The sequence below is a fragment of the Babylonia areolata genome, chromosome 5, assembly GCF_041734735.1.
Source record: "Babylonia areolata isolate BAREFJ2019XMU chromosome 5, ASM4173473v1, whole genome shotgun sequence".
Taxonomy (NCBI): domain Eukaryota; kingdom Metazoa; phylum Mollusca; class Gastropoda; order Neogastropoda; family Buccinidae; genus Babylonia; species Babylonia areolata.
In genome coordinates, this window is record NC_134880.1 from 48,128,350 (window position 1) to 48,155,185 (window position 26,836).

Consider the following 26,836-nt stretch of genomic DNA (forward strand, 5'->3'; position numbering starts at 1 on the left):
GGCAAGTATCTTGCCTGCGATGGAGAGCAAGGAAATGCCCCGATGGTTATCACAGGCTTGCCGGTTCCCCTTTCGCTTGTACAAGTGAATGATAGATGCATCTTTGAAATCCTGGGGGATCGTCTCTTCTTTCCACATGAGTGAGTACAGCTGATGAAGCTTCTCAGTCAGCACAGTGCCTCCATCCTTGTAGACCTCTGCTGGTATGGAGTCTGAGCCAGGTGCTTTGCCACTGGATAGCAGACGGATTGCTTTCTGGGTCTCAAGAAGTGTTGGCGGATCGTCCAGTGCTTCGTTGGTGGGGACTTGTGGGAGACGGTCTATGGCTTCATCATTTATGGAGGAAGGGCGATTTAAGACACTGTTGAAGTGCTCAGCCCATCGTTCGAGAATGTTCTCCTTCTCGGTGATCAAGGTATTCCCATCTGCACTGAGGAGGGGGGATGATCCTGAGGATGTGGGGCCGTAGACTTCTTTTAAGGCAGCATAGAACCTCTTCATATCGTGCCTGTCAGCATATCCCTGGATCTCATCAGCTTTGTCACTCAGCCACTTATCCTGCATCTGGCGTAACTTTTGCTGAACAGTCCTGCGGATGGCATTGTACGCATCCTTTTTTGATGTGGACTTTGGGTTGCTCAGGTGGGCTTGATGCAGACGGCGTTTCTCATCCAGAAGCTGCTTGATTTCATCACAGTTTTCATCAAACCAGTCTTTGTGCTTTCTGATCATGGGTCCCAGGGTCTCTGAAGCTGTACTATAGATCAGCTCACGCAGGGTCCTCCAGTCAGACTCCACATTCTGGTTGTTCAGAGAGGCGGATTCCAGACGATCTTCCAGCAGCTCCACAAAGGACTGTTTGATGGTGATGTTTTTCAGCTTAGCGATGTTGAGCCGTTTTGGAGCCTTCTGGCCTTGGGGGCGTCTCTTGGGCTGGATTCGAATATTCAGCTTCGAGACTACAAGGCGATGGTCTGTCCAACACTCGGCGCCGCACATGGTCTTTGTTACACGTACATCTTGCCTATCCCTTTTCCTGATGATGACGTAATCGATGAGATGCCAATGCTTTGAGCGAGGGTGCATCCATGACGTCCTGTTACGGGTAGGGAGGCAGAAAACTGTGTTGGTTATCAGCAGTTCGTGCTCTGCACATGTCTGAAGCAAAAGCAATCCATTTGGGTTGCAGTGGCCCACACCGTGCTTTCCAATCACTCCATCCCAGGAGATGTAGTCAGAGCCAACTCTAGCATTGAAGTCCCCAAGAATGATGAGCTTGTCTGCTTTAGGGATGGCAGCAATGACAGAGTGAAGGTCCTCGTAGAACTTCGCCTTCACTTCATCCGGGTTGGTCATGGTTGGGGCGTAGGCACTGACAATGGTGAGGTGCTTCTGGCCAGATGCCAGTGGGAGTTTCATGGTCATAAGCCTATCGTTGACTCCCTTTGGGATTCCAGCTAGCTTGCTGACAAGTGCTGTTTTTACTGCAAAACCAACACCAGCCTCACGTCGCTCTTCGCTTCCTCGTCCACTCCAGAAGAAGGTGTAACCAGATCCCCGTTCACAGAGCTCGCCTTCGCCTGCAAGCCGAGTCTCACTCAAGGCTGCGATGTCGATATTGTATCTGGCGAGTTCGGATGCAACTAGTGCGGTTCTCCTTTGGGGTCTGTCCGCGTTATCTCTGTCCAGGAGAGTCCTTATGTTCCAAGCACCAATGGTGAGAGGAACGATCCTTGCTTTTTTCTTTTCTTTCTCTTTGTTTCGACCGCTGATGTAGGGTCCCCGCCAGCCGCGGTATGCTGGCCAGGGTGATATGGAGCAGGCAATTTTTAGGGCACCTTTTCTAGCCCCTTCCTCATGCCAGGGAGGTGAGCAGTGCATTCCTAAAGAGGGCTGCTCAGACGCTCAGACGGCTGCCGAGCTCCATCGCTGCTCCTGTCGACGAAGAACGACCCTATGGCCTGAGCCGCCTGCGTGCAGGTCTGCGGCTGCGACTGCCAGTGTACCCACACCTGTCGTTTCGTCGCTCGCCTGTCGCCACAGGACTTGGGGGTGATGAAATGATGAAGGATGAAAGGTCATTTTGGATGACTGATGACTTGCGCGATGAGTTTGTTTAAAGTGAAGAGGAGTTGCGCAACGTCGACCTCACTCTCTCGTCCGGGTCCACCAATTTCCAGTGGCAAGACTAAGTCGAGACGACTGGAGGATGAGCACGGATGCAGTGGATGACCAAGATATCCTTTCGGTGTCTCATCTTGCTCTCTGCACTCCACAGTGCGTTGCTGTAACCGCCTTCCTCTCCGTTGAACCGATAGGTTTCTTCCGCAGATTCTGCCGGATCCAGACTTCGCATGCATGGGTAGACACACCCCGGGGGCCAACTGCGTGTGGCATGCACACAGCACGGTGGAGCTAGATGGCCGTCGGTGGCTCTCCTGAGCCGACGCCCTTTTATGGATCTCCATAAGGGTGTCTAGCCACCCGCCTCACCAGTCCCAGAAGGGAGTGGTGGGAGTGCCGGTTTAGTCGTCGGCAACCTGACCCTGAACAGGTTGTACTGGATTACAGGTTACCAGTAGCAGATCTAATAACCTGACCTGACATGCATGTACTCAAGACCTGACTACTGTGTTGGGTTATGCTGCTGTCAGGCATCTGCCTAGCAGATGTGTAGGGTATATGGATTCGTCTGAAGGCAGTGACATCCCCTTGAGAAAGTGTCATTGATTGATACTGTTGCAGTGAGAAATTAACAACTTTATTCTGTTGCATTGAAAAATTCACAACTGCTCATTGAGTGATACTGTTGTGAGAAATTCACTACTCATTGATCTGTTGTGGTGGAAAAGTCACAACTACTCATTAAATGATGATGTGAAAAAATGACACCTGCTCAATAATTGACAATCTGGTTAAGAATTCACAATTGCTCATTAATTGATACTGATGTAGTGAAAAGTTCACAGCAGCTCACTGATTGATACTGTGTAGTGAAAAGTTCACAGCAGCTCACTGATTGATACTGTGTAGTGAAAAGTTCACAGCAGCTCACTGATTGATACTGTAAGTTCACAGCAGCTCACTGATTGATACTGTGTAGTGAAAAGTTCACAGCAGCTCACTGATTGATACTGATGTAGTGAAAAGTTCACAGCAGCTCACTGATTGATACTGTGTAGTGAAAAGTTCACAGCAGCTCACTGATTGATACTGATGTAGTGAAAAGTTCACAGCAGCTCACTGATTGATACTGTGTAGTGAAAAGTTCACAGCAGCTCACTGATTGAAACTGTGTAGTAAGAAACTTATAACTTTTCATTGTTATGCTCTGTCCTTGTGAAAAATTTAACAATTACTCATTTGTTGATTTTGTCTTGTTATTTTATTTCATTTCTAAACTGACATTTTTACAGACACCTAGGTTTGGCCCTCAGGGTCTGTTCAGTGCATATGGTGTGTAAGGAGATCACGCATCTTTTTTTTTTTCTTTTTTTTTTTAACAGCAGCTGTGTAGCTAGTGTGGATTAGTCTGTATATTTTGACACCACCTGGAAACTGAAACTTATATCAACATGGCAGGCCAGCCGTCAAAGCCGGGAGAAGATGTTTTTCTTTGTCACCACATGCAGACTGACTGGGTGTCAGCAAATGAGAAGAAGAAGAAGGAAAATAACAACTACCTTAGCCAAAGCCGCTAGCAAACAGTGGAAAAAAAGAAACTGAAATGGAGAAGTATACTTGAAAAAAAAAAAATCTTCCCAACTACTTGGTTTTCCCCTGGTATAAAATGTCTGACAGTGTCATTGAAGATAATCAGTTAATGTATGCTTGTGTTGAGGTATTTCTTCTTCTGTTTTCGGGGGGCAGGGAGGAGGGTGCAGGCCAGATATGTTCTTGTTTCCATAACCCACTGAACGCTGACACGGATCTTCAACATACATACGCACACGAAGGGGCTTCAGACACTTGCAGATCTGCACATTGAAAGTCTTCTGCTTGAACAACTTGGCTGTTGTGCTTGTCTTTGTGGAGATAATAACACAGGGGACACATTGTAGAAGAAATTGAGCGCTTTGGAGGTAATAAGCACACTTAGGGTAATAAGCACACTGTAGTGGTATTCAGCACACTTTAGAGGTAATAATCAGCATGGTTTGGAGATAATAACCGGCACTGTTTGGGCTGCAACTCCCACCTTCACTCGTATGTACATGAGTGGGCTTTTACATGAATGACCGTTTTTACCCCGCCATACTCCGTTTTCGGGAGTATTTTAAGATAATAATCAGCACAAGTTGGAGCTAATATTCAGCACACTTTGGAAGTTATAATCTGCACACTGGAAGTAATCACCAGCACAATTTGAAGGTAGTAATCAGCACAATCTGGGGGTAATAGTCAGGAATTATTGGAGCTAATATTCAGCACACTTTGGAGGTTATAATCAGCAACCTGTGGAAGTAATAATCAGCAAACTGGAGGTAGTAATCACACACTGGAGGTAACAACACAATTTGGAGCAAATAATCAGCAAACTGTTGAGGTAAGTCAGCAAACTGTGGAGCTAATAATCAGCAAACTGTGGAGGTAACAATAGCAAAGTATGGAGGTAGTAATCATCACAATTTGGAGGTGATAATCAGCACAGTGTTATGGTAGTAATCAGCACGCTGTTGGAGGTGATAATCAGCACAGTGCATAGGTGATAAAAAGCAAACTGTGGAGGTGATAATCAGCACACTGTTAAGGTAATAATCAGCAAACTGTTGAGGTGATAATCAGCACACTGTTAAGGTAATAATCAGCAAACTGGAAAGGTGATAATCAGCAAACTGTTGAGGTGATAATCAGCACACTGGTAAGGTAATAATCAGCACACTGTTACAGTATTAATCATCAAACTGTGGAGGTGATAATCAGCACACTGGTAAGGTAATAGTCAGCACACTGTTACAGTATTAATCATCAAACTGTGGAGGTGATAATCTGCACAATGCATAGGTGATAATCAGCTCACTTTAAAGGTAATAACACATTGTGGAGGTACTCCTTTCACTTTTTTTTCTTTAGGGGTTCAGGGTGGAGGGGGGGGGATAACATAATTTTGGGATAATGCAATCTGGAGGTAATTATCATCGCACTTTAGGGGCAATAATCAACACGTGGGGATAAATGCACTGGAGTCAGTGACCTGCACACTTTGGAGGTATTAGATACAGTGTGGAGTTAACATAGAGTTCACTTTGGGGTAGTTATCAGCACACTTTGGAGGTAATAAATACAATTTGAGACAGTCACTTTGGGGTAGTAATCAGCACACTTTGGAGGTAATAGATACAGTTTGGAGGTAACAGTCAGTCACTTAGGGGTAGTAATCAGCACATTTTGGAGGTAATGAATACAATTTCAGACAATCACTTTGGGGTAGTAATCAGCACACTTTGGAGGTAATGAATACAGTTTGGAGGTAACAATCAGTTACTTATGGTAGTAATCAGCACACTTTTGAGGTATTGAATACAATTTGAGACAGTCACTTTGGGGTAGTAACCAGCACACGTGCCATGTTAACGTTGACACTCACTGACAGCTGTTTCCCCTGCATGGGGGTGTGGTTGTGTTGTTGCAGCTGTTCATCAACAATGAGTTTGTCAACTCGACCAGCGGGAAAACATTCCCCACTGTCAACCCCTGCACCGGTAAAACCATTGTGCAAGTGCAGGAGGCAGACAAGGTGAGATGAGTTTTATTTATTCATTGTGTGTGTGTGTGTCTGTGTGTGTGTGACAATTTGGGTCATATTGTTAATCAAAATTTTCATGATGATTGGGAGGATGAAGATGTTGCTGTGGGGGGTGGGAGGGGGGTCCATTTAGGTATGGGACACCTTGACAAAGCTGTACTCTGGTAATAATGACAATAATCAACCATAGGACACGTTGACAAAGCAGAACTCTGGTAATAATGACAATAATCAGCCATAGGACACCTTGACAAAGCTGTACTCTGGTAATAATAACAATAATCAGCCATGGGACACCTTGACAAAGCTGTACTCTGGTAATAATGACAATAATCAGCCATAGGACACCTTGACAAAGCTGGATGCTGGTAATAATGACAATAATCAGCCATTGGAAACATTGACAAAGCTGTACGCTGGTAATAATGACAATAATCAGCCATGGGCCACCTTGACAAAGCTGTACTCTGGTAATAATGACAATAATCAGCCAAGGGACACCTTGACAAAGCTGTACTCTGGTAATAATGACAATAATCAGCCATGGGACACCTTGACAAAGCTGGATGCTGGTAATAATGACAATAATCAGCCATGGGACACCTTGACAAAGCTGTACTCTGGTAATAATGACAATAATCAGCCATAGGACACCTTGACAAAGCTGTACTCTGGTAATAATGACAATAATCAGCCATGGGACACCTTGACAAAGCTGTACACTGGTAATAATAACAATAATCAACCAGGCTGAGAGATACAGACACTTGCAGTGTTGGTCAGGAAACCTAAGCATCACTCCCAAAGATGCATCTGTGAAGTGGATGACCTAGCGGTCTGCTTTGGGTAGGAGCTGGCCACAGGCTAAAAAAAACCAAAAAAAAAACCCACCTGTGATGGGAATCAAACCTTCATCCTCCCCAAGTCCTCAATCAGCAATGTTAACCACTTCACCACAGTGTATGGTGTGAGATCAAAGTCTTTTTTTTTCTGTCTTTGATACATGTGCATCTGTTTGAAGGTGTGTTGTGCTTGTGTGCACACAGGCGTGCTTGTGTGTGTGTGTGTGTGTGTTTGTTGCCTGGGTGTGTATTTTCATCTTTTTGTGTAAGTGTGTGCATGTGTGTACCTATGAATGCATGTGTGCAGAGGGAGGCTGGTTTGTTCATATGGATGTTTCAATGTATGTTTAAGTGCATGTATGCATTGTGTGTGTGTGTGTGTGTGTGTGGTTTGCCGGTCACATTTTGTGTAAATGTAACATTAATGTAATATTTAAAGTAATAAACTTGTGTCTTGTATTGCATCTGGAGCAAAATATCTGGATAATGTGCTGTATAAGAATCCATTGTTATTTATTTTTATTATGATTATTATCATCCTCATCATTATCATCATCATTATTATTATTATTGATATTATTGTTATTATCCTCCTCCTCCTCCTCCTCCTCATCATCATCATCGATAATCATCATCATTATTATTGATATTATTGTTATTATCATTATCCTCCACCTCATCATCATCATCAGTATTATTATTATTGATATTATTATTGTTATCATTATCCTCCTCATCCTCATTATTATCATTATTAAAATTTGTTGTTGTTGTTATTATTATTGATATGTTATAATAATAGTAATAATAACATTATTATTATTATTGTTATCATTATCATCATCCTCATTATTATTATTGATTATTATTATTGTTATCATTATCATCCTTATCACCATCCTCATCACTATTATTATTAACATAGTAGTAGTAGTAGTAGTATCTCAGATTCCCCTTTGGGATCCTTTCTGTCATAAATGATATCCTTCCCCTATCTTCCCAAAATTCTATGCTGACACCCCCCTCCCCTCCAACACACTCACACAGGGGGAAAATTTCTCTCTCTCTCTCTCTGTGTCTCAGTTCTCTGTCTGTCTCTCTGTCTTTGTCTTTGCCACTGCCTCTGTGTCTCTCTCTGTCTGTCTGTCTCAGTTCTCTGTCTCTCTGTCTTTGCCGCTGCCCCTGTGTCTCTCTCTGTCTCTCTGTCTCAGTTCTCTGTCTGTCTCTCTGTCTTTGTCTTTGCCGCTGCCTCCGTGTCTCTCTCTGTCTCTCTCCCTCTCTCTCTTCTCTCTCATACTGTTCTATCCTGCTCAGCAGTGTACCCATCAGAGCAACAGGATGACTTGGACTCCACTCTGCCTGTTCGTCTGGTGATGGGGAAAGGAGCATTGATTTTTTTGTAGGTTTGATCTGTCCTCTGACAGAGGGTTTATGGCCAGGGAGGGGGAGGGAGAGAGGTTAGCTTTGAGGTTGAGCCCTGTGGATCCTTCTCCATCTAAATGGTAATGACTGGCAGGGGGTGAAGGGGGGGAGGGGCAGGGGGGGGGGTGGTTACCACACTACTCCTGCCTGTTTGGGATTTTATGTGCACAGTCGTTTTTAACCAGACCTTTGCTTTTAGGCAGCTGTCTTCCATTTTCAGGGTGTGGGTGCTGGGTGTGTTTGTGTTTATTCAGCTGAAGTTGATGTGGTTTACAAGATGTTTAACGCAGCAGCCATTTTGGTGAAGTGGGTAGTGCCACAAACTGAAGATTGGGAGAACATGGGTTCGAGTCCTAGCAGAGGTTTTTTGTTGGTTTTTTTTTGCCTGCGGCTGGCTACTACCCCGAGAGTTAGCGTGTGTGCTGAAAACTCAAATGTGAAGACTTAGGCCACACAGTTTTTGGACTCATCCAGTTTGATGCTGTCAGGACAAACTGCCATAATCTCCTGCTTCAGACATGCAGTACTCAAAGCATCTTCAGCCACCAGCGAGACTGCTGTAGACATGGACAACCTCCTTCCTAAATTTTCATTCATGAAGCCAAGCCTTGATTTGATGGCTCAGGTTCATCAGATGGAATAATCTGTCATGAAATTTGTAAGCTTTTGTACCACTGGCATGAAATTCCTGTTCTCTTCTACCAGTGGCATTGTCCTCATGCTGCTCCATACTCAGGTAGTCCATAGCAGAAAAGATTTTTCAGTGTTGCTGCCACAAAAAAAGAAGAAAAAATACAGCTTTGCTGTTCAGTGTGTCACAAACTGATGCCACCTTGTCAAACTTGTCAAACAAGAAAAAATGAGAACAGCTGTTGTCATCTGGTCTTGCAGCTTAGCAAACCAGATGGGTCACAAACTGATCAATAAAACTTGGCCTTTCATCTTTACAAATGCAACAGGCGAGTGGTTTAAGTATTAGACTTTGAGGGCCCAGGGTTCAAAACCAGGTCACAGCATCTGGTGGGTTGAGCTAAGATTTTATGATCACTGGCACGCTCACATAACCACACACATGCACGCACATACCCACTTCCCTCACTAACCCTTGTGTATGCACATGTCTGTACACAACCACCAAGTATCATTGACGTAGAATTAACGTAAAATCAAGTTAAACCACACACACACACACACACACACATGCACGCATGCACGCACACACCCACATGCATGCACACAGTTTGGCATCTTAATTGTACATATAAGATGTCCTTTTTTGTTCCTCTTCATATACCTATAACCCAGGATGTGCACTGGTGGCAAGGGGAGGGTGAGAGGACGTTGAGTGGGGTGTTAAAATTTTTTTCTTATGTTTTACCTTTTCTTTTCGTGAACATTATAATATGATTGGAATACGTTAAGAGACAAACGATTAACTCACCCATTCATTCATTTCATACGTAATTTTCTAAACATACATGAATTGATACATGATTTCCGAACACAACTGAGAGAGGGTAACCTTGCAGCCCCACCCCTTTTCGCAGGATTTCTGCACATGCTTGTATACGGTTCTTTCATTTTGTGTACTGCTGTTTGCTGTCGCTTGTTATATCTTTGGGGAAGCCCACTCCTACCGTGCCTTCCTCCGTTGACCGTCATCCCCCATCACCCCCTCCTTGGGCTTACTTCTCCCACGCACCCAGTCCCTCTGTTCCCTACGCCCCTACACTTGCTCTGTGGTGGACACAATAGTGCCGATTCCTAGTGCTGGAGAGTATTGTGCAGTGCCTTCTGCGGTGCGTGCGTGGAGGGTTCACTTGCCTGATGGACCAGTTTGTGTGTGGGTGTATATTTTGGTGAGTCACAGTGCAGGGTATGACTTTAATGTAGACTTTGTGCAGGTGGTGTTGGATGTGGTGTTGTCATGCATATGGTCATATTGTATCGTGATGGGGTGTTTTTTTTGTTTTTTGTTTTTGTTTTTTTACACCCACACGCACACATCATGAGCAAGTGCGTGTGGCGCGCTCCCACTCACACGTGTGCTCACGCTGTGTAAACACAAACAGGACACTAACACAGGCTTTCCTTTTTGTTTTCTTTCTTTTTTTTTTTTAGCAAGTGCATGTGACAGGCCACTCACACACATGCTTACCCAATGTCAGCACAAACAGGACACAAACACAGGCTTTCCTGGGGTTTTTTTTCCTTTTCAGATTGTTTTTGATCTAATCTTCATTAACAGAACATCTAACAATAATTGGTCTGGTATTACAAACTGTATTTCTGACATTGGAACGTTTCTTAATTCTTCATAAGAATTATATTAATATTATTTTGTTGTGTGTTTTTTTGTTGTTGTTATAAGTATTGTTGTGATTTGTTTTGTTGTAATGATAATGATGTTAAATATTATTATGATTATAATGGTTTTTTTGTAGTTGTTCTTGTGGTTGTGCAGGAAGATGTGGACAAAACTGTAGCGTTGGCTAAAGAGGCCTTCAAACTGGGGTCTCCATGGCGACGCATGGACGCCAGTCGTCGTGGCGCCCTGCTGTTCAAACTGGCGGATCTGATGGAGAAGAACATTGCCTACATTGCTGTGCGTACAACTTTCTTTTCTTATTGTCACTTTTTAAATGTGTGTGTGCATATGTATGTATGTATGCCCTGGAAGCTTTAGCCTGTGAATGATCATCCTGGAGGCAGACATTGCAGAAAGGGTCTCCAAGTTTGAAGAGACTCTTGCCGGACAGTCAGAGTTGAAATGGCAAAGGACAGAAGGAAGGCCCAGAGTCTGACAGAGAGACCAGCATCAGACTTTATCTGCGCAAAGTGTGGGAGAGACTGCCATTCTTGTACAGGCCTGCCAAGCCACAACCAGTGCTGCCCTGGAAACATCACTCACAGCATGACTCCATAGTTTGCAGGATGCCTACTACTGCTACTACACATATAGTTTGCTATGTGTATGCACTTAGTTTGTACTTTTGATGCATTGTCTTGTCAAAGTTTGTAATGTTATCTCACCTGATTGGACTGACCTGCATGTTTTGACTTGATGGTGTATGTAATGTATTTCAATGGATGGAGCTATACACATGACTTTGGATAAGGCGACCCTCTTGGGACCAATAAAAATAGTCAACTTATGCAATGGTCAACTTGACCATACTTCAGATATGTTGACATTTTTGTGTGGAAAGTTGACTTATCCAACAAGCTATGGAATGTCAACCTTTTTAAGACTACCAGTTGGTTTCTTTTTTTTTCTGAGGATGTGACAACTTTCACTATTTTTGCTTTTGTGATGTATTGATACATGCATTTTGAACATTGTTGGTGTAATACACTGTACTTATAGTCTGATGCAAACTGGGCCTGTGGGTTTACCCTGTATGGCCAAATTTCACAGCAACTAAGTGAAAAGACCCCCAGCCAAGTCCGCTCCACTCTTGGCAGTAATACACCGTCAATGGCTGCAAGCAGTGATTACTAGAGTTGTCTATTGGTTAACACGTATCGATTAAGTAAGTTTGTAGACCTCAGTTGCATGCAAGCTATTATAATTCCAATTTAGGTTTCGGTGTGCATGTAAATATATTTTTTCTCTCTTTCTGTCATTTCTTTCCTTTTTTCTTTTGTCGTGTTTTGCTGTCCCTGTGTTTGTGTCCTCTTTGTTTTATTTTTCATAGTTCCAGCTGCGTACAGTGCTTGTGTAATGCTTGTATCATGCAGGATTTACACCTCTCTCTCATGGATAGTTTTCATTAAATGGAAATGGTGTGATTATTATTGCTATTATTATTGATAATAATAATGATGTTGTTTTTTTGTTATTATTATGCATGCGTTTATTTAGAAATATGACAATTTTTGTGACTGTATGACAGTTCCCACCCTTGGGATGAAATAACATGGTGTTTTTTTCCCCTTCGCACACAGAGTCTAGAGGTGCTGGACAATGGAAAACCCTTCACAGCTGCTGTGGGCGACGTGATGTTTTCCATTCAGGTCATGCGCTACTATGCTGGCTGGGCCGACAAAATCCATGGGAAGACAATCCCCATCAGTAAGTGTGTGTGTGTGTGTCTGATCGTGTATGTGTACATTTGTGTGTGTAACTGAAAAGAATTGGAACCTTTTAGTCCGAGACATTTTTTGTGCAAATACTGAACAAAATGCAATCAGTAATTTATACCGTGGAATGGGCAAGTCCCAATTTTTACGTCCATTTTGTAAAATTTGCTGCACATATCAGTGTATTATCGCAGAAACTTTGTGGGAACAAATTTTCAAGTGAGAATTGCATCAAATTTTGTGTAGAAAAAAGTTGAAGAGTGAAAGTTCAGTGTGATGAAAAACTGTCTTAAATGATGCTTCATTATAGCAGTGTGATTACCACTCTTTTTGTTGTTGATTTACTGCCTTGTCATTCACCATTATTAGCTTGTTCCCAAAAGGTGCGTCAGTGCATGTTGATATGCGTGGCTAATTTTGTTTTAAACAGGTGAAGAATAGGATAGAAAGGGATAGAGCAGAATGTCTATTACCTAGTGTACCAGAGTGGCAAGGAAAATCAAGGGGGTACAATCAGGAATCAGAAGTCATTTGCAAACACAAATGCAGTATTTGTATTGTATTATTTGTATTACTTTTTTTTATCGCAAGATTTCTCTGTGTGAATTTCAGGCTGCTCTCCCCAGGGAGAGCGTGTCACTACACTGACAGCGCCACACATTTTTTTGTATTTTTTTCTGCCTGCAGTTTTCTTTGTTTTCCTATTGATGTGGATTTTTCTACATAATTGTTTTCAGGGACAACCCTTTTATTGCCATGGGTTTTTTCTTTTATGTGCACTAAATGCATGCTGCACATGGGATTTCGGTTTATTATCTCATTGGAATGACTAGCGTCCAGACCACCACTCAAGGTCTTGTGAAGGGGGAGGAAATACTAACAACTGCTGGTGTGATTCGAACTAATGCGCTCAGATTCTCTTGCTTCCTAGGTGGATGCGTTACCTCCAGGCCAACACTCCAAGGTAGGATTTTAGACACACTGGGTTTACTGGGTCTGTGGTGTAATATGGTGGTGATTCATGAAGTGACTCCTTGTCGAAGTGAAGCGCGTTGTTGACTGTGCAGATGGAGACTTCATGTGCTACACTCGCCACGAGCCTGTTGGAGTCTGTGCCCAGATCATCCCTGTGAGTTGTCACTCTCTGCACCTTCAGGTTCAAGGAGGAGTCGCAGCGCATGCACTCATCCATATATGCTACATCTCTTCTGCTGGTTTTTAAAGATATATAATAATAAATATAAAATGGGCAGATGCCTGACCTGCTGATAAGGCCTTGAGAGTGTACCCTGGTTTATGTAAAACATTATTAGATGCACACACACACACACACACACACACAAAATCAAACGTATGCATCCATGCACATACGCACACTGATGTGAGTATCAGTGCAAATGCAAGCACACACATGCAAGCACTTTGCAATTTCACCGACACCAAGTCTCGACCCTCAACCAACAAACGTACATGCCCAGCCACCCTCCCTCCTCACAGTGACATGAATATCTCTATGAATGTGCTCTACAGTCTCCACAGAGCCCGCCTATCCAGATACAGGTTACAAGAACACTTCATTATCTCAGAAAGAGAAATTGTTGGCACTTTTGCTGTTAAATACGAGCAAACCCAAAATGCAACAACATTTCTAAACATATTCAGTCTGGCATTTGTAAATAGGCTTTGTGAACAAAAAATGAAATTTAAAAAAAGACCCCAAGACCTCATGTCTGTTCTATGGTTCCACTACTGGAACTACCATACTTTATTGAGGGATTGTTTTCCCTGGCCAGTGGAACTACCATACTTTATTGAGGGATTGTTTTCCCTGGCCAGTGGAATTACCTTACTTTATTGAGGGGAAGCTACTGTACTTTGAGGGATTGTTTTCCCTGCCCAGTAGAACTACCATACTTTATTGAAGGTTTGTTTTCCCAGGTCAGTGGAATTACCACACTTTATTGAGGAGGAACTACCATACTACCTTACTTTATTTAGGGGGAACTACCATACTTTATTGAGGGATTGTTTTTCCTGGCCAGTGGAACTACCATACTTGATTGAGGGGGAACTACCATACTACCTTACTTTATTTAGGGGGAACTACCATACTTTATTGAGGGATTGTTTTTCCTGGCCAGTGGAACTACCATACTTTATTGAGGGATTATTTTCCCTGGCCAGTGGAACTACCATACTTTATTGAGAGATTGTTTTCCCTGGCCAGTGGAACTACCCGGTGGCCATGTTCACCTGGAAGCTGGCTCCTGCCACTGCGGCAGGCAACGTGGTGATCATCAAGCCTGCAGAGCAAACCCCCCTCACCGCCATCTACCTGGCTTCCCTCGTCAAGGAGGTGTGTGTGTGTTGTGCTGTGCTGTTCTGTGTTTAGTGTTGAAAGTGTTATTGTACTGTGTGTTATTCCATGTGTTGGTGTTACTGCACAGTGTGATTGTGGGTGCCATTGCTATTGCAAGTTGTGGTGTGTGTGATGACAGGTGGGCTTGCCCCCAGGTGTCAGGTGTGAGTGTTATTGCAGTGTGTGATGACAGGTGTAAATGTTACTGCACTGTGTGTGATGACAGATGTAAATGTTCTGGCACTGTGTGTGATGACAGGTGTAAGTGTTATTGCACTGTGTGTGATGACAGGTGCGAGTGATATTGCACTGTGTGTGATGACAGGTGTGAGTGTTATTGCAGTGTGTGATGACAGGTGTGAGTGTTATTGCACTGTGTGTGATGACAGGTGTGAGTGTTATTGCAGTGTGTGATGACAGGTGTAAATGTTAATGCACTGTGTGTGATGACAGGTGGGCTTCCCTCCAGGTGTGGTGGCGGTGTTGCCAGGTTACGGACCCACAACAGGCGCTGCACTGACTGCTCACCCTGATGTGGACAAGGTGGCCTTCACTGGTTCCACGGAGGTCTGTGTGTGTGTGTGTGTTTAGAGGGTGGGGGTGTGGGGGTTGGTGGTGCTGAGGGTGTATCTGTGTGGGGTGTGTGTAGGTGTGCGCGTTTGTGTGTGGGTTGTTCTTGTGTGTGTGTGTGTGTGTTGCTCTGTTTGATTGAAAAGCTGTCACAGGTCAGTGTTGCATCATGTGGAGCGGATTGTGTGAGGTGTGTGTAGGTGTGCGTGTTTGTGTGTGTTTGTTCCTGTGCATCTATGTGTGCGCGTGCGAGTGTGTGTTACTCTGTTTGATTCATAAGCTGTCACAGGTTAGTGTTGCATCATGTGGAGCGGATTGTGGGTGCGTGTGTATGGGTATTGGTGTGCATGTATGTGTGTGTGTGAGCAGGTTGGCAAGATCATCATGAAGGCCTCAGGGGACAGCAACCTGAAGAGAACGACACTTGAACTGGGTGGCAAGAGTCCTGCTATCTTCCTGGATGACGTGGATGGTGAGTGGGTACTGGTTTAAAGAAATAAGCCTGTTGCCCATTTCCAGGTTGACTGTCTAGTCGACTTGTCACTTTCAGCAGTGAAAGAGTTCATCTTAAAGGCATTAGAGATCTAGCGCCTTCCCCAGACTGTCTAGTCACTTTCAGCAGTGAAAGGGTTCATCTCAAAGGCATTAGAGATCCAGCACCTTCCCCAGACTGTCTAGTCAACTCAAGTAACTTGTGGTAAGAGTTAATCTAGAGATGCAGCACCCTCCCCAGACTGTCTAGTCAACTTAAGTAACTTGTGGTGAAAGAGTTAATCTAGAGATGCAGCACCCTCTCCAGATTGTCTAGTCAACACGAGTTAATGTAGAGATGTAGCGCCCTCCCCAAACTGTCTAGTCGACTCAAGTCACTTGTGGCAGTGAAAGAGTTAATGTAGAGATGTAGCGCCCTCTCCAGACTGTCTAGTTGACTCAAGTCACTTGTGGCAGTGAAAGAGTTAATCTAGCGCCCTCCCCAACATGTGTGTGCAGTGGATAAAGCAGCGGCAGAAGCGCAAGAGGCCTGTATGACCAACATGGGCCAGTGCTGTGTGGCTGGCACTCGCACCTTCGTCCAGGAGAAAATCTATGATGAGTTTGTCAAGAAGACGGCTGAGCTGGCCAACAAACGGAAAGTGGGTGACCCCTTCGCTGCTGACACCATCAACGGTCCTCAGGTGTGTAGTTCAGTTTGAAAAATGTGATTTGTAGATTTTAGTAACCAAGGCTTGGGGTGTTTACTGCTTTTTTGAAAAAAAAAAAATCTACTTCGTTGTAAAGCATATCATTTGCAGGTGTAGGTGGGTGTGAGTAGAGGTAGTACCTTTGGTGTCTGGCAGCTTCACTCTGAGTGGACAGGCATCACTGGTCCTCAGTCATCCCCTTCATCTCTAAGTGTGGCTCCAGGCACCATGTCCTGAGAAACAGCTTCAGCTGGCAGGCTAAACCACATGAGGGGGTGGTGTTAACACGGCACCGCTGGATGAAGGACCTCCTTGAACCAGGCACTGGCCAGGGTGGATGAGTTCCTAGAAGAACTGCAATGGCCACATGTTCACGTCCAGGGCGAGGCACCAAGTTGGAGGATCTCAGCTGTGGTCAAGCTTGGAGAGGGATGGGCTCTGCCAAGCTTTCCAGCCCTTGATACACCACATGATGATGACAGCTACCACCAACACCATACCGGATTGGTCGTTGCCCAGGTCACCAAGAGCCACACCTTTTGTTATGCACCAGGGCAGAGATGACAGGTGTGCTACTGGTGCCAGAACTCGAACCAAGACCAGAGGAAGAGGAAACATTATCATTGGCACGTGAAATATTAGGACTGCATGCAACAGGGAAACTGCAAGAACTGATCCATGAGTTGGCAAGGTACCATCTGCGAGATGAGGTGGAACTTTAGAGAAACCACAACAGATGGACATAAGATCTACTTCAGTGGAAGAGTGTTAGTGCCTCCACCACCACCAGAAGTGGACAGTTGGTAATGTGTTACTGCCCCCCCCCCCCCCAACACAAGTGGAGACAGTTGGTGATGTGTTACTGCCCCCCCCCCCCCCAGAAGTGGACAGTTGGTGATGTGTTACTGCCCCCACCATCACCACCAGTAGTAAAGACAGTTGGTGATGTGTTACTGCCCCCCCCCCCTCCCCTCCACCACCACCAGTAGTGGAGACGGTGTTGTGTTACTGCCCCCCACCACCACCAGTCGTGGGGACAGTTGGTAATGTGTTACTGCCCCCCCACCCTGTCTGCCTTAATCACAGCAACTCCTTTCATTCCTGGTCTATGTGGCTACCTTTCAGATTGATGACGAGCAGTTCAACAAGATTCTGGGTCTGATCAAGAAGGGGAAGAGTGAGGGGGCCAAGGTGGAAGCTGGGGGTGATCGCATTGGTGACTGTGGCTACTTCATCCAGCCCACCGTCTTCTCCAACGTCACAGACGACATGACCATCGCGCGTGAAGAGGTCGGTGGCTGTGGATGTGTGTGTGTGTGACATTTATCAACAACATGAATGCACACAACATGCACAACACACACACACACATGCACGCACACACGTGCATGCACACACACACACACGTTCGCACACATTCCTCCTGATAGTGAAAGCAAAAGGGTGACACATCAAAAACGGCAAAAGGGTGACACATCAAAAACGGCAAAAGGGTGACACATCAAAAACAGCAAAAGGGTGACAGCAAAGAGTGACACAGCAAAAACAGCAAAAGGGTGACACAACAGAAATAGCAGAAGGTTGACGGAGCAAAAAAAACAAAAAAAAAAAAACAGCAAAAGGGTGACACATCAAAAACAGCGAAAGGGTGACACAACAAAAGGGTGACACAACAAAGATAGCAAAAGGGTGACACACAGCAAAAACAGCAAAAGGGTGACACTGCAATTTGGTGACGTGCTCTCCTTAGGGGGAAAACGAGCCCAAATTTCACACAGACAATTCAGTCAAAAAATGTGACTACAAAACACAACCTTATCAAGGATGGTGGCTCTTCCCCACCCCCCAATCCCAACCCCCCACTCTTTTTATTTTATCATTATCGTTCCCATTGTGTACATGTGAAAACCCCTGCATCAAGATGAAATATGACAGATACAATGCAAGTTGAACCACACGGTCATCAACCAGTATGGCTTTGACTTCATTTCACACAGGTATTTCCATGTACAAGAAACGTTTAGCCGAAATGACATTCAATATCGACAACAATATATGATGCAAAACAATTGGTGTAACTATCCAAATTTATACAGTAGAATAAAGTAGACTTTGACACGGTGTTATGCACTAGAATGATGTTTGAAGAAGCATGTTTTTTTCATTTAAGCACAGTGACTTTGTTTTGTTGATGTAGATTTTCAGGCCACTAGTCTGACAATTATTTGTGAAATAATTTCAGAGTAGTGACTGGTTGGTTGGTGCAGATTTTCGGGCCACAAGTCTGACAATTATTTGTGAAATAATTTCAGAGTAGTGACTGTGTTGTGTGGATGCAGATTTTCGGGCCACAAGTCTGACAATTATTTGTGAAATAATTTCAGAGTAGTGACAGCGATAGTCTGACAATTATTTGTGAAATAATTTCAGAGTAGTGACTGTGTTTTGAGGGTGCAGATTTTCGGGTCACTAGTCTGATAGTTATTTGTGAAATAATTTCAGAGTAGTGACTGTTTTGTTGGTGCAGATTTTTCGGGCCACGAGTCTGACAATTATTTGTGAAATGATTTCAGAGTAGCATCTTTGTTTTGTTGGTGCAGATTTTCAAAATGATTTCAGAGTCATGACTTTGTTTTGTGGGTGCAGATTTTCAAAATGATTTCAGAGTAGTGACTGTTGGTGCAAATTTTTTAAATGATTTCAGAATAGTGACTCTGTTTTGCTGGTACAGATTTTCGGACCAGTCCAACAGCTGCTGAAGTTCAGCTCAGTGGAGGAGGCCATTGAGCGAGCCAACAGCACCACCTACGGCCTGGGGGCGGCTGTCTTCACCAAGGACATAGACAAGGCCATGACCTTCGTCAACGGGGTTCGCGCTGGCACTGTCTGGTCAGTTTGGGAGGGGGGAGTGTGTGTGTGTGTGTGTGGGGGGGGGGGGTGGTTATGATGAGGCTGTATGTTTTGGTGGTGGTGTTTTTTTTTAATGAACATTTTAGTTTTGTTTTTTTACATTTACATTGTACAAGTACATACTTTCAAACAATTAAAACAAACGGAAAGAATAATTGAAACATTTAGGCAAAAGATGTATGCAAACACACAAAATCATCATCAACATCAATAACATAAATGTTTCATGGAGTATTATGCTTACACTTTTCATCCCTTGATCATTTCTCTCATGCTTCTCAACCATTCACCTGTTGCCCTCCCGCCCCCTCCCCTCCTATACATGCACACACACACACACCTACACCCCACATTAAGTGGATCCCCCTATTTGAGTCTCACCATTTTATGCTTGATTTATGTAAACGGATGTTCACAAAAAATGAAGATTGGAAAAAAGGTAAATATATCTTCCTGCACTCAAGCAAGTGCCTCAATTGTAGGAAAGCACACGTTGTAGTTGAATACATATTATTAAAGCCTTCATGGTAGCAACAAGGGAACAGGTAAGGATAAATATGTACACAACAAAGACTACAGTGGACACAGAAGAAAAAAAGGGGGTGAAAAAAAGAGAGCTTTAATTAATGATAGGAAGGTAGATATGCCATCATTCCTCAAGCTGTCTTCTTGAACTGTTAATATTTGCTAAATACTGTTTAGGTGTTGTTGTTTTTTAGGCTCACCGTTTGGCTTATGTTAGAGAATGACATACACTTACAATTGGGTCAGCAGCAAAGTGAGAGCTGGATAATTAGAGTTTTTTTCTACCGTACTGGGAAGTCATTTATAGCTTTGTCTTTTGTGATGGACTATGACTCTTAAACTAGGAGGCAAGATTGGGCTGGCTCTTAGTACTGCAGCCTTGAGGGCTAGTTGGCCTTTGGGAACCATCCCAACTCCGACTGTCCTAAAACCCTCTTGGCCGAGAAAGTGGGGATGTAACTTCAGGAAGATACTCTCCTCTATAATCAATGTAACTTCAGGAAGATACTCTCCTCTCTCCTCTATAATCAAACTCTAGCCCAGATAGACAGGCAGCAGTAACTCCACTGCTGTTCTGATGGTGGCAGTTGAACATGACTGTCATACATGTTTGTTCAGTGAGAATGCGAAAGTGAATGGTTTATTCATTAGGCCACAGTCCCTCACGAAGGGAGGTACAGGAGTTACAACCCTCCTTACAGCCATGACAGAATGTTGCACATGCGTATCAGTGGCAGCATCCAGTGAGATCTGAATCACATGTTATCTTATATTTTTGTTTGGATTTGTTGTGTGGGAGAGAGAGATGGAAGAGAAAGAATGATGGGAGGAGGGGAGAGAGAGATTATGGGGATGTAGGGGGAAGAGAGAAAAAGGTTGAAGAGAAAGATGGAGGAGAAAGAAAGATTGTGGGGGTGTAGAGGGGAGAGAGAAAGAGGTTGAAGAGAAAGATGGAAGGAGGATGAGAAAGAAAGATTGTGGGGATGTAGGGGGAAGAGAGAAAGAGGTTGAAGAGAAAGATGGAGGAGAAAGAAAGATTGTGGGGATGTAGGGGGAAGAGAGAAAGGGGTTGAAGAGAAAGATGGAAGAAGATAGATTGTGGGGGTTTTGGGAGGAAAGAGTTGGAAGAGAAAGGTGGGAAGGAGAGAGAGAGAGATGGAAGAACTGAATGATGAGGGCCTAAAGGCAGTTGTTGGCTTTGCTCAGGTAGGCACCCTTTTGTACAAGTGGTTCTGCAAAGCACTTCCAGCCAGGTCTGTAACCAAAGATGGGCACTATACCAGTATCCAGAATCATCAGAATGAAGATAACAGCCAGTAGGTTGTCAATGTAACTTCACTGACCGATGACTGATTGTTTTTGCAGGGTGAATTGCTACAATGCTGTGACCCCACAGGCTCCATTCGGAGGATTCAAGATGTCCGGCATTGGCCGTGAACTGTGAGTCACCCGACTGATTAATGCCCCTTGTTTGTCACCTGCAGTGTAGGCTGCAGCTCCAGTGTTTGTGTTAAGTACCAGCAGGCTTTTACCTGCATGACTGTGTTTACCCTGCAGTGTAGGCAGCTATACTTTTTGTTTTCTTTTCTTTCTTTTTATTTTTTTAAGGAGGGGATGGGGAAATGCTCTGTGGTTCTGCTTCTATAACCTGCCAACATGGATTCAAGAGTCTTTAACATGTGCATTTGATCTGCATGCGTATACACATGAAGTGGGTTCAGTTGTTAGTAGGTCTGCACATTTGCTGACCTGGGAGTTTGGAAAAAATCTCCACCACATAATTCACCGGGCACCATGACCAGGATTCAAAGCCAGGAATGGTCTGTATCATCTCAAAAACAACAGCAACCAAAACTGCACCCTTCTCTCCATTTTAAGAAGAAAGGAGGAGACGGAGGAGGGGTCGGGGGGGGGGGGGGGGGGGGGGGAGAGACAGATTGAAAGCAGCAATACAATGTGAGAAGAACAGTGTCCTGTGTATGTTGGAATGGACCAGGCACCACTGAACATGAACATCAGTGAAGTAACAAGACAGATGGTAGTTTCTGGAGGACCAGGCACTATGAACATAACAGAAGTGAAAAGACAAGACAGCTGGTAGTTCCTTGTGGTTCAGGCACTATGAACATGAACATCAGTGAAGTGACAAGACACCTGGTAGTTCCTTGTGGAACAGACACTGTGAACATGAACATAGTGAAGTGGCAAGGCAGCTGGTAGTTCCTTGTGGACCAGGCACTAGGAACATGAACATAGCGAAGTGACAAGGCAGCTGGTAGTTCCTTGTGGACCAGGCACTAGGAACATGAACATAGCGAAGTGACAAGGCAGCTGGTAGTTCCTTGTGGACCAGGCATTATGAACATGAACATAGTGAAGTGACAAGGCAGCTGGTAGTTCCTTGTGGACTGCTGGCACTGAGACAGGCAAACCAGAATCTGTGTGTGGCTGTGTATGGGGGACTCGGGGTGAGTGGTGGGTGTAGGGTTAAATGCTGATGAAACAGTGCAGATGGTGTTGAGGCAGCAACAAAACATATGTCTTCACAATAGGACTGATCACAGTTGGATCAGAACACGTTTCTGTTGCACGAGTCAGTCAGTTTGTTGGTTTTATTCCTTCACTATGCATATTTGTTTCCAGTTAGGTTTTTGGCCTTTCTCCTTTCAATGATTCTTTTTTAATTCTCTGCCTCACTTCCATTTTATAATGTATCAGTCCCTGAATCCTGGATTTAAATATTTCAGCATCACAATAATGTGTTATTCCTACCCTTGGGATTTTTTTTTTTTTTTTTTTTTTAAACTCCCTTCTTCTCCTTCCTATTTTTCACCTTTTCTTTCATCATTGTTTTATTGTCTGTTCACTGCAAGGTGAGTTAGACACATACACGTTCTGCCACTTCAGCTCACACTGAGTCATTCTATGGAGAATGGGTGAGGGATTTGATGTGGGGAGGGGATGTGTATTGAGCTAAAAGAGACAAAAAAACCCAAGCTATTAGTGGAGTGGTGGGGCATTGGGTGGAGAGGTCACCAGTCATACTGTTGGTAAAAGAAAGTACCAGTTACTCATCACACAGTGGTACATGACCTCAGTTCATCTGTCATACTGTCAGTAAAAGAAAGTACCAGTTACCACTACACAGTGGTACATGACCTCAGCAATTGATGTTACAGGAAGCTGGGAATCACACAAAACACCTTGAATATTGTATCTTGTGCTTGAACCTTTCGCCCTGTATATGTGTAGTGAGAATTGGACAGTGAAATAAACAAATGGTGTACTGACATTGTGCTGTATGTAACATTGATGTGATGTGGTACGTCAAACATTATGCATTTTGTAAAAATGAAATAAAATGAAATAAAAAATACTTGATTAATCCACATGGGAATTAACATGTGCAGTTACAAGCAGTTTTCTGGATAGAGTGCTGTATAAGTATTCATTACTTATTGTTATTAGAATAATGTTTGTGTCCTTCAGCAGACAGCTGATGGATGTTGTGTTGTTTCAGAGGGGAATATGGACTGCAGCAGTATGTGGAAGTGAAGAATGTGAGTACAAAGTGTTTGTTGGTGTGTGTGTGTAAAACTCTGTATCTGCAAGATGCAGTGTGCATGTGTTACAGAATATGCATGAATGTGTATGCAATTGACAGTGTGTACATGTGAGCATGCATGTTACTGTATAATTATGTGTGTGTTTGTGTGATGGTGGTGGGGGAGGGGAGGGGGACAGACAATCGTGTCAGTATAAGTCAATGATAAACTGGCAATAACATTAATGTTGTATGATGATGGTGTTGTATATTTTCTGCATCTGTTTTGTTTATTAAATCAGACTGACTCTAGCAAGTGTGGGATTTGAACCTGTGTACTCAGATACCCTCACTTGCTCGGTGGAGGTGTTGCCACCAAGCCACCACACAACTCACAGGTTGATGGTCATATCTTGACACCATGACAAGGACGGACACCATGATAGGGACAGACACCATTATAGGGACAAGCCCTGACACCATTATAGGGAGACACCATTATAGGGGCAGACACCATGGTAGGGACAGGCCTTGACACCACGAAAGGAACAGATACCATGATAAGGACGGTCTTCAGCTCATTTGTCTGCTCTGTCGATCTCCGTCTTTTTTACCCCTCCCCCCAGGCCCCTGCCCCCACTTCCCATAGTGTGATGTTTTTGTGTACAGGAGTTGTTTGTGAGCCGTTTTTATTCTGATTGAAGGGAAGGTTCTTTTCATTTTCACCGCTGTGAACGTCATATCTCTGGACCTTGATATCATTTTGATTCATGACAGTCAGTTGACACATTTCAGCCAGGGAGGCACCGTGACAGGATCAGTCAGATGTTGTATTTCTGACCCAGTGTTCACTAGTGATCAGGGTTCGAGACCTAGTTTCAGCATGGTGTTCTGTCCTTGGGTTCACCAATTTTCCTCATTCCTCCCAGCTGTGAATGGGTACCTGACAGAATCTGCAGAAAGGAAGAACGGGCCCTGCCTTCCTATACCGAGCCCTGGACACAGTGGATAAGAATTCACTGCTCCAATGGCTGTGAAAAGCTTCAGGACCTTTAACCTTTAACTTAACCACATACAGATGCACTGTATTGTAAGGCATATGTGTCAAAGTATCACTATATAGCGAGTCAAATTTGGTTAATCCTGAGAACACATGAGGGACGAATGACAGTTAAATCATAGAACACTGGACCCCAACATTGCTTCCCGTCATCGAAATGTCCACATTCTCATGTTTATGCATAAACCACAAGCAAAGAGAACAAACTTCTACATTATTTCCAGTTGTGTCCACATGTCAGTTGGGACAGGGGGGAATGGTTGATTTTAGTATGTTTTCTGTGTTTTATTGCACAAAATGGCAAGGTAGCCTGCCGAGGCTGTAAACTCCCTAGGATTGAATGGGTTAATGTAAGCTGTATTTTGTTGTCCTGAATGGGTTAATGTAAGCTGTATTTTGTTGTCCTGAATGGGTTAATGCAAGCTGTATTTTCTTGTCTTACAGGTGGTGATCAAGATCCCAGCCAAAAACTCCTAAACAGCTGGCTCCGAGTGGACCGTGGTGGCCATTTGGAGGACTGGGGAGAGGTTCAGCGATGGAAAAGCTGCACTTTGACCTGCAGTTGATGGCTGCCAGAAATAAACATTGCCTGTTCCTAAAAATTTAGCATGCAGTAGATGCTGGGATCTGGTTAAAAAAATATATATATAAAAAAGGAAGGAGAGACAAAAGAGGAGAGGGTTTGTTTTGAAATACCCTTTGGAAAGTATGCGATTGCTTTTTTCTTTTTTTTTTAATCTTTAAATATGAGTAAAAACTGAAAATGACAAAATGGAATTTTTTTTATTTGTCTGAAAAAAAAATTCCCTTTTAGTAATTTTCATTTTTTTAATTTTTTTTTTATCAGTTCAAAATGTTTTAAAAATCCCTGCATAATTTTTGATTAATAAAGAAAAAACAGGTAAGAAAATGTTGTAAGGTGCATGTTTTGTTCTTGCTTTGTTCAAAGAGTTATATTTGAGAACTTTCTGGATGTCATGTATATAAGAAAAATAATTTGAAGAAAAGAAAAGAAAAGAAGTGTCCTGTTACCCTCAAAACCAGACATTATTGCAGATAGACCATCACCATCAGGCTGGTATTTACATTTGTTGTTTAACTTCAGTATTTCTTTTTTCATGCATACATCAGTTTCAATTGATATTTTAGCAGAATGTTTGCTCATTTTACCGGTGTGTTTTGGCTTTTAAAATTTTTTTAAATTTTATTTGTTGAATTGCCTGTGTCAGTGAAGGAAACTGGTTTACAAGTGTTCGGTGCACTCCTGGTCAGGTGTCATAGAGAATAACTCCGGGGGAGAGGGGGGCATGATGTTTACTGACTTACTGCCCATTTTGCCTCTGGTGTGCTGCAGGGTTCTTTGACTGTTCTGCACCAGCTGTTCTTTGGCCTCCTTTGATGTCTACCTTCTGGTGTCCAGTGAGGGCTCTTTAATGTCTGCTTTCTGGTGTCCAATGAGGGCTCTTTGATGTCTACCTTCTGGTGTCCAGTGAAGGGCTGTCCTTTCTTTGGCCTTCCTCTTTGGTTTCATCATTAAAACTAAATGAAATAACAGGAAAACTTGTTTTCAGTATGTATTCAACCTAAGAATGAAGATATGTTAGTTACTGCTGCTTGACAAATTTCTATGGAAGTCCATGAAACAGTGGATAGCAGGTTTGTGAAGATCAAGAACTTTATCATATAAAAGTAGACACACACATCAAGTTATACCATGACACAAAAGGAAAAAAGATTTTGGAATTTCTAACCTTGAGTGAACAATTAATAGGGTGGATTTCCTTTTAATTTTCCAATAACTGATTTGTGAACATATAATGCATGAGTACACAGGCACACAATAAAGCCAAACAGCTGCAGGGGGCATCTGCCACAAAAGTAGGGGAAACAAGGAGTGAATGAAGCAGGTGGAGGTTAGTAAGCCTCAGTACCTTTCACACAGGACACAGTCCTGGGTTGGGTGCAGAGATGTGGAGAGGACTGTTGATGTCACACAGTCCTGAGTTGGAGGTTGTTTTCTTATCGTCAAGATATTTATTTTCCATCCTCCACTTTGATGGGCAGAAAGTCTTGAGATGGGGCAACAGCTGATGAGAACAGAAGCTTACATTTAGCAGATTGAAAAAAAAACCCAACAAATCTTGTATTATGGACAGTTTCAAGTAACCAGAGCATTATTTGCAGGAAACTTTGCATTATTTTGGAGTTGTTTTGCACAGTTGCAAGTGATGTTGCCTTAATTTGCTTGGGTTTTTCTTTTCTAATGAAAAAGAAATATTCCTGGTTTCATCATCTTGAAATCTGCTTGCTTATAATGGTGCAGCATTGAATATTAAAATGAGGGAACCCGCTCTGTGCTCTGGTGTTTGGAAGATGCAAAGATGCGTGAGAGTGCGTGCGTATATGCAGAACAGTATGCTCAGTGGAGCGTAGTGAGCCCGAGTCTTGCACTCACTCGATCAACACTGTAACATTGCATGCAAAAACATATGTAATAAACATAGAAGCAGACAAAGATTTATACATAAATGGGAAAGTAATGATGTGGAAAAAGAGAGAGAGATGAACTAGATACTGTGTATAAACATGCATGA

General features: G+C 43.4%; 1 protein-coding gene across 1 annotated transcript in view; it reads left to right on the forward strand.

The window, feature by feature from the left end:
* The window catches only part of LOC143282108 (aldehyde dehydrogenase X, mitochondrial-like), a 41,997-nt gene extending 15,406 nt beyond the window's left edge, over positions 1-26,591 (forward strand). Inside the window, exons 3-15 of the mRNA XM_076587611.1 lie at positions 5,633-5,737; positions 10,475-10,615; positions 11,959-12,085; positions 13,161-13,222; positions 14,321-14,449; positions 14,906-15,019; positions 15,392-15,494; positions 16,013-16,197; positions 17,329-17,493; positions 18,935-19,092; positions 21,004-21,078; positions 23,159-23,198; positions 24,687-26,591. Coding sequence (XP_076443726.1) covers positions 5,633-5,737; positions 10,475-10,615; positions 11,959-12,085; positions 13,161-13,222; positions 14,321-14,449; positions 14,906-15,019; positions 15,392-15,494; positions 16,013-16,197; positions 17,329-17,493; positions 18,935-19,092; positions 21,004-21,078; positions 23,159-23,198; positions 24,687-24,719 — 1,437 coding nt within the window. The 3' untranslated portion in view covers positions 24,720-26,591. The remainder of the gene's footprint in view (positions 1-5,632; positions 5,738-10,474; positions 10,616-11,958; positions 12,086-13,160; positions 13,223-14,320; positions 14,450-14,905; positions 15,020-15,391; positions 15,495-16,012; positions 16,198-17,328; positions 17,494-18,934; positions 19,093-21,003; positions 21,079-23,158; positions 23,199-24,686) is intronic.
* The last annotated feature ends 245 nt before the right edge of the window (positions 26,592-26,836 follow it).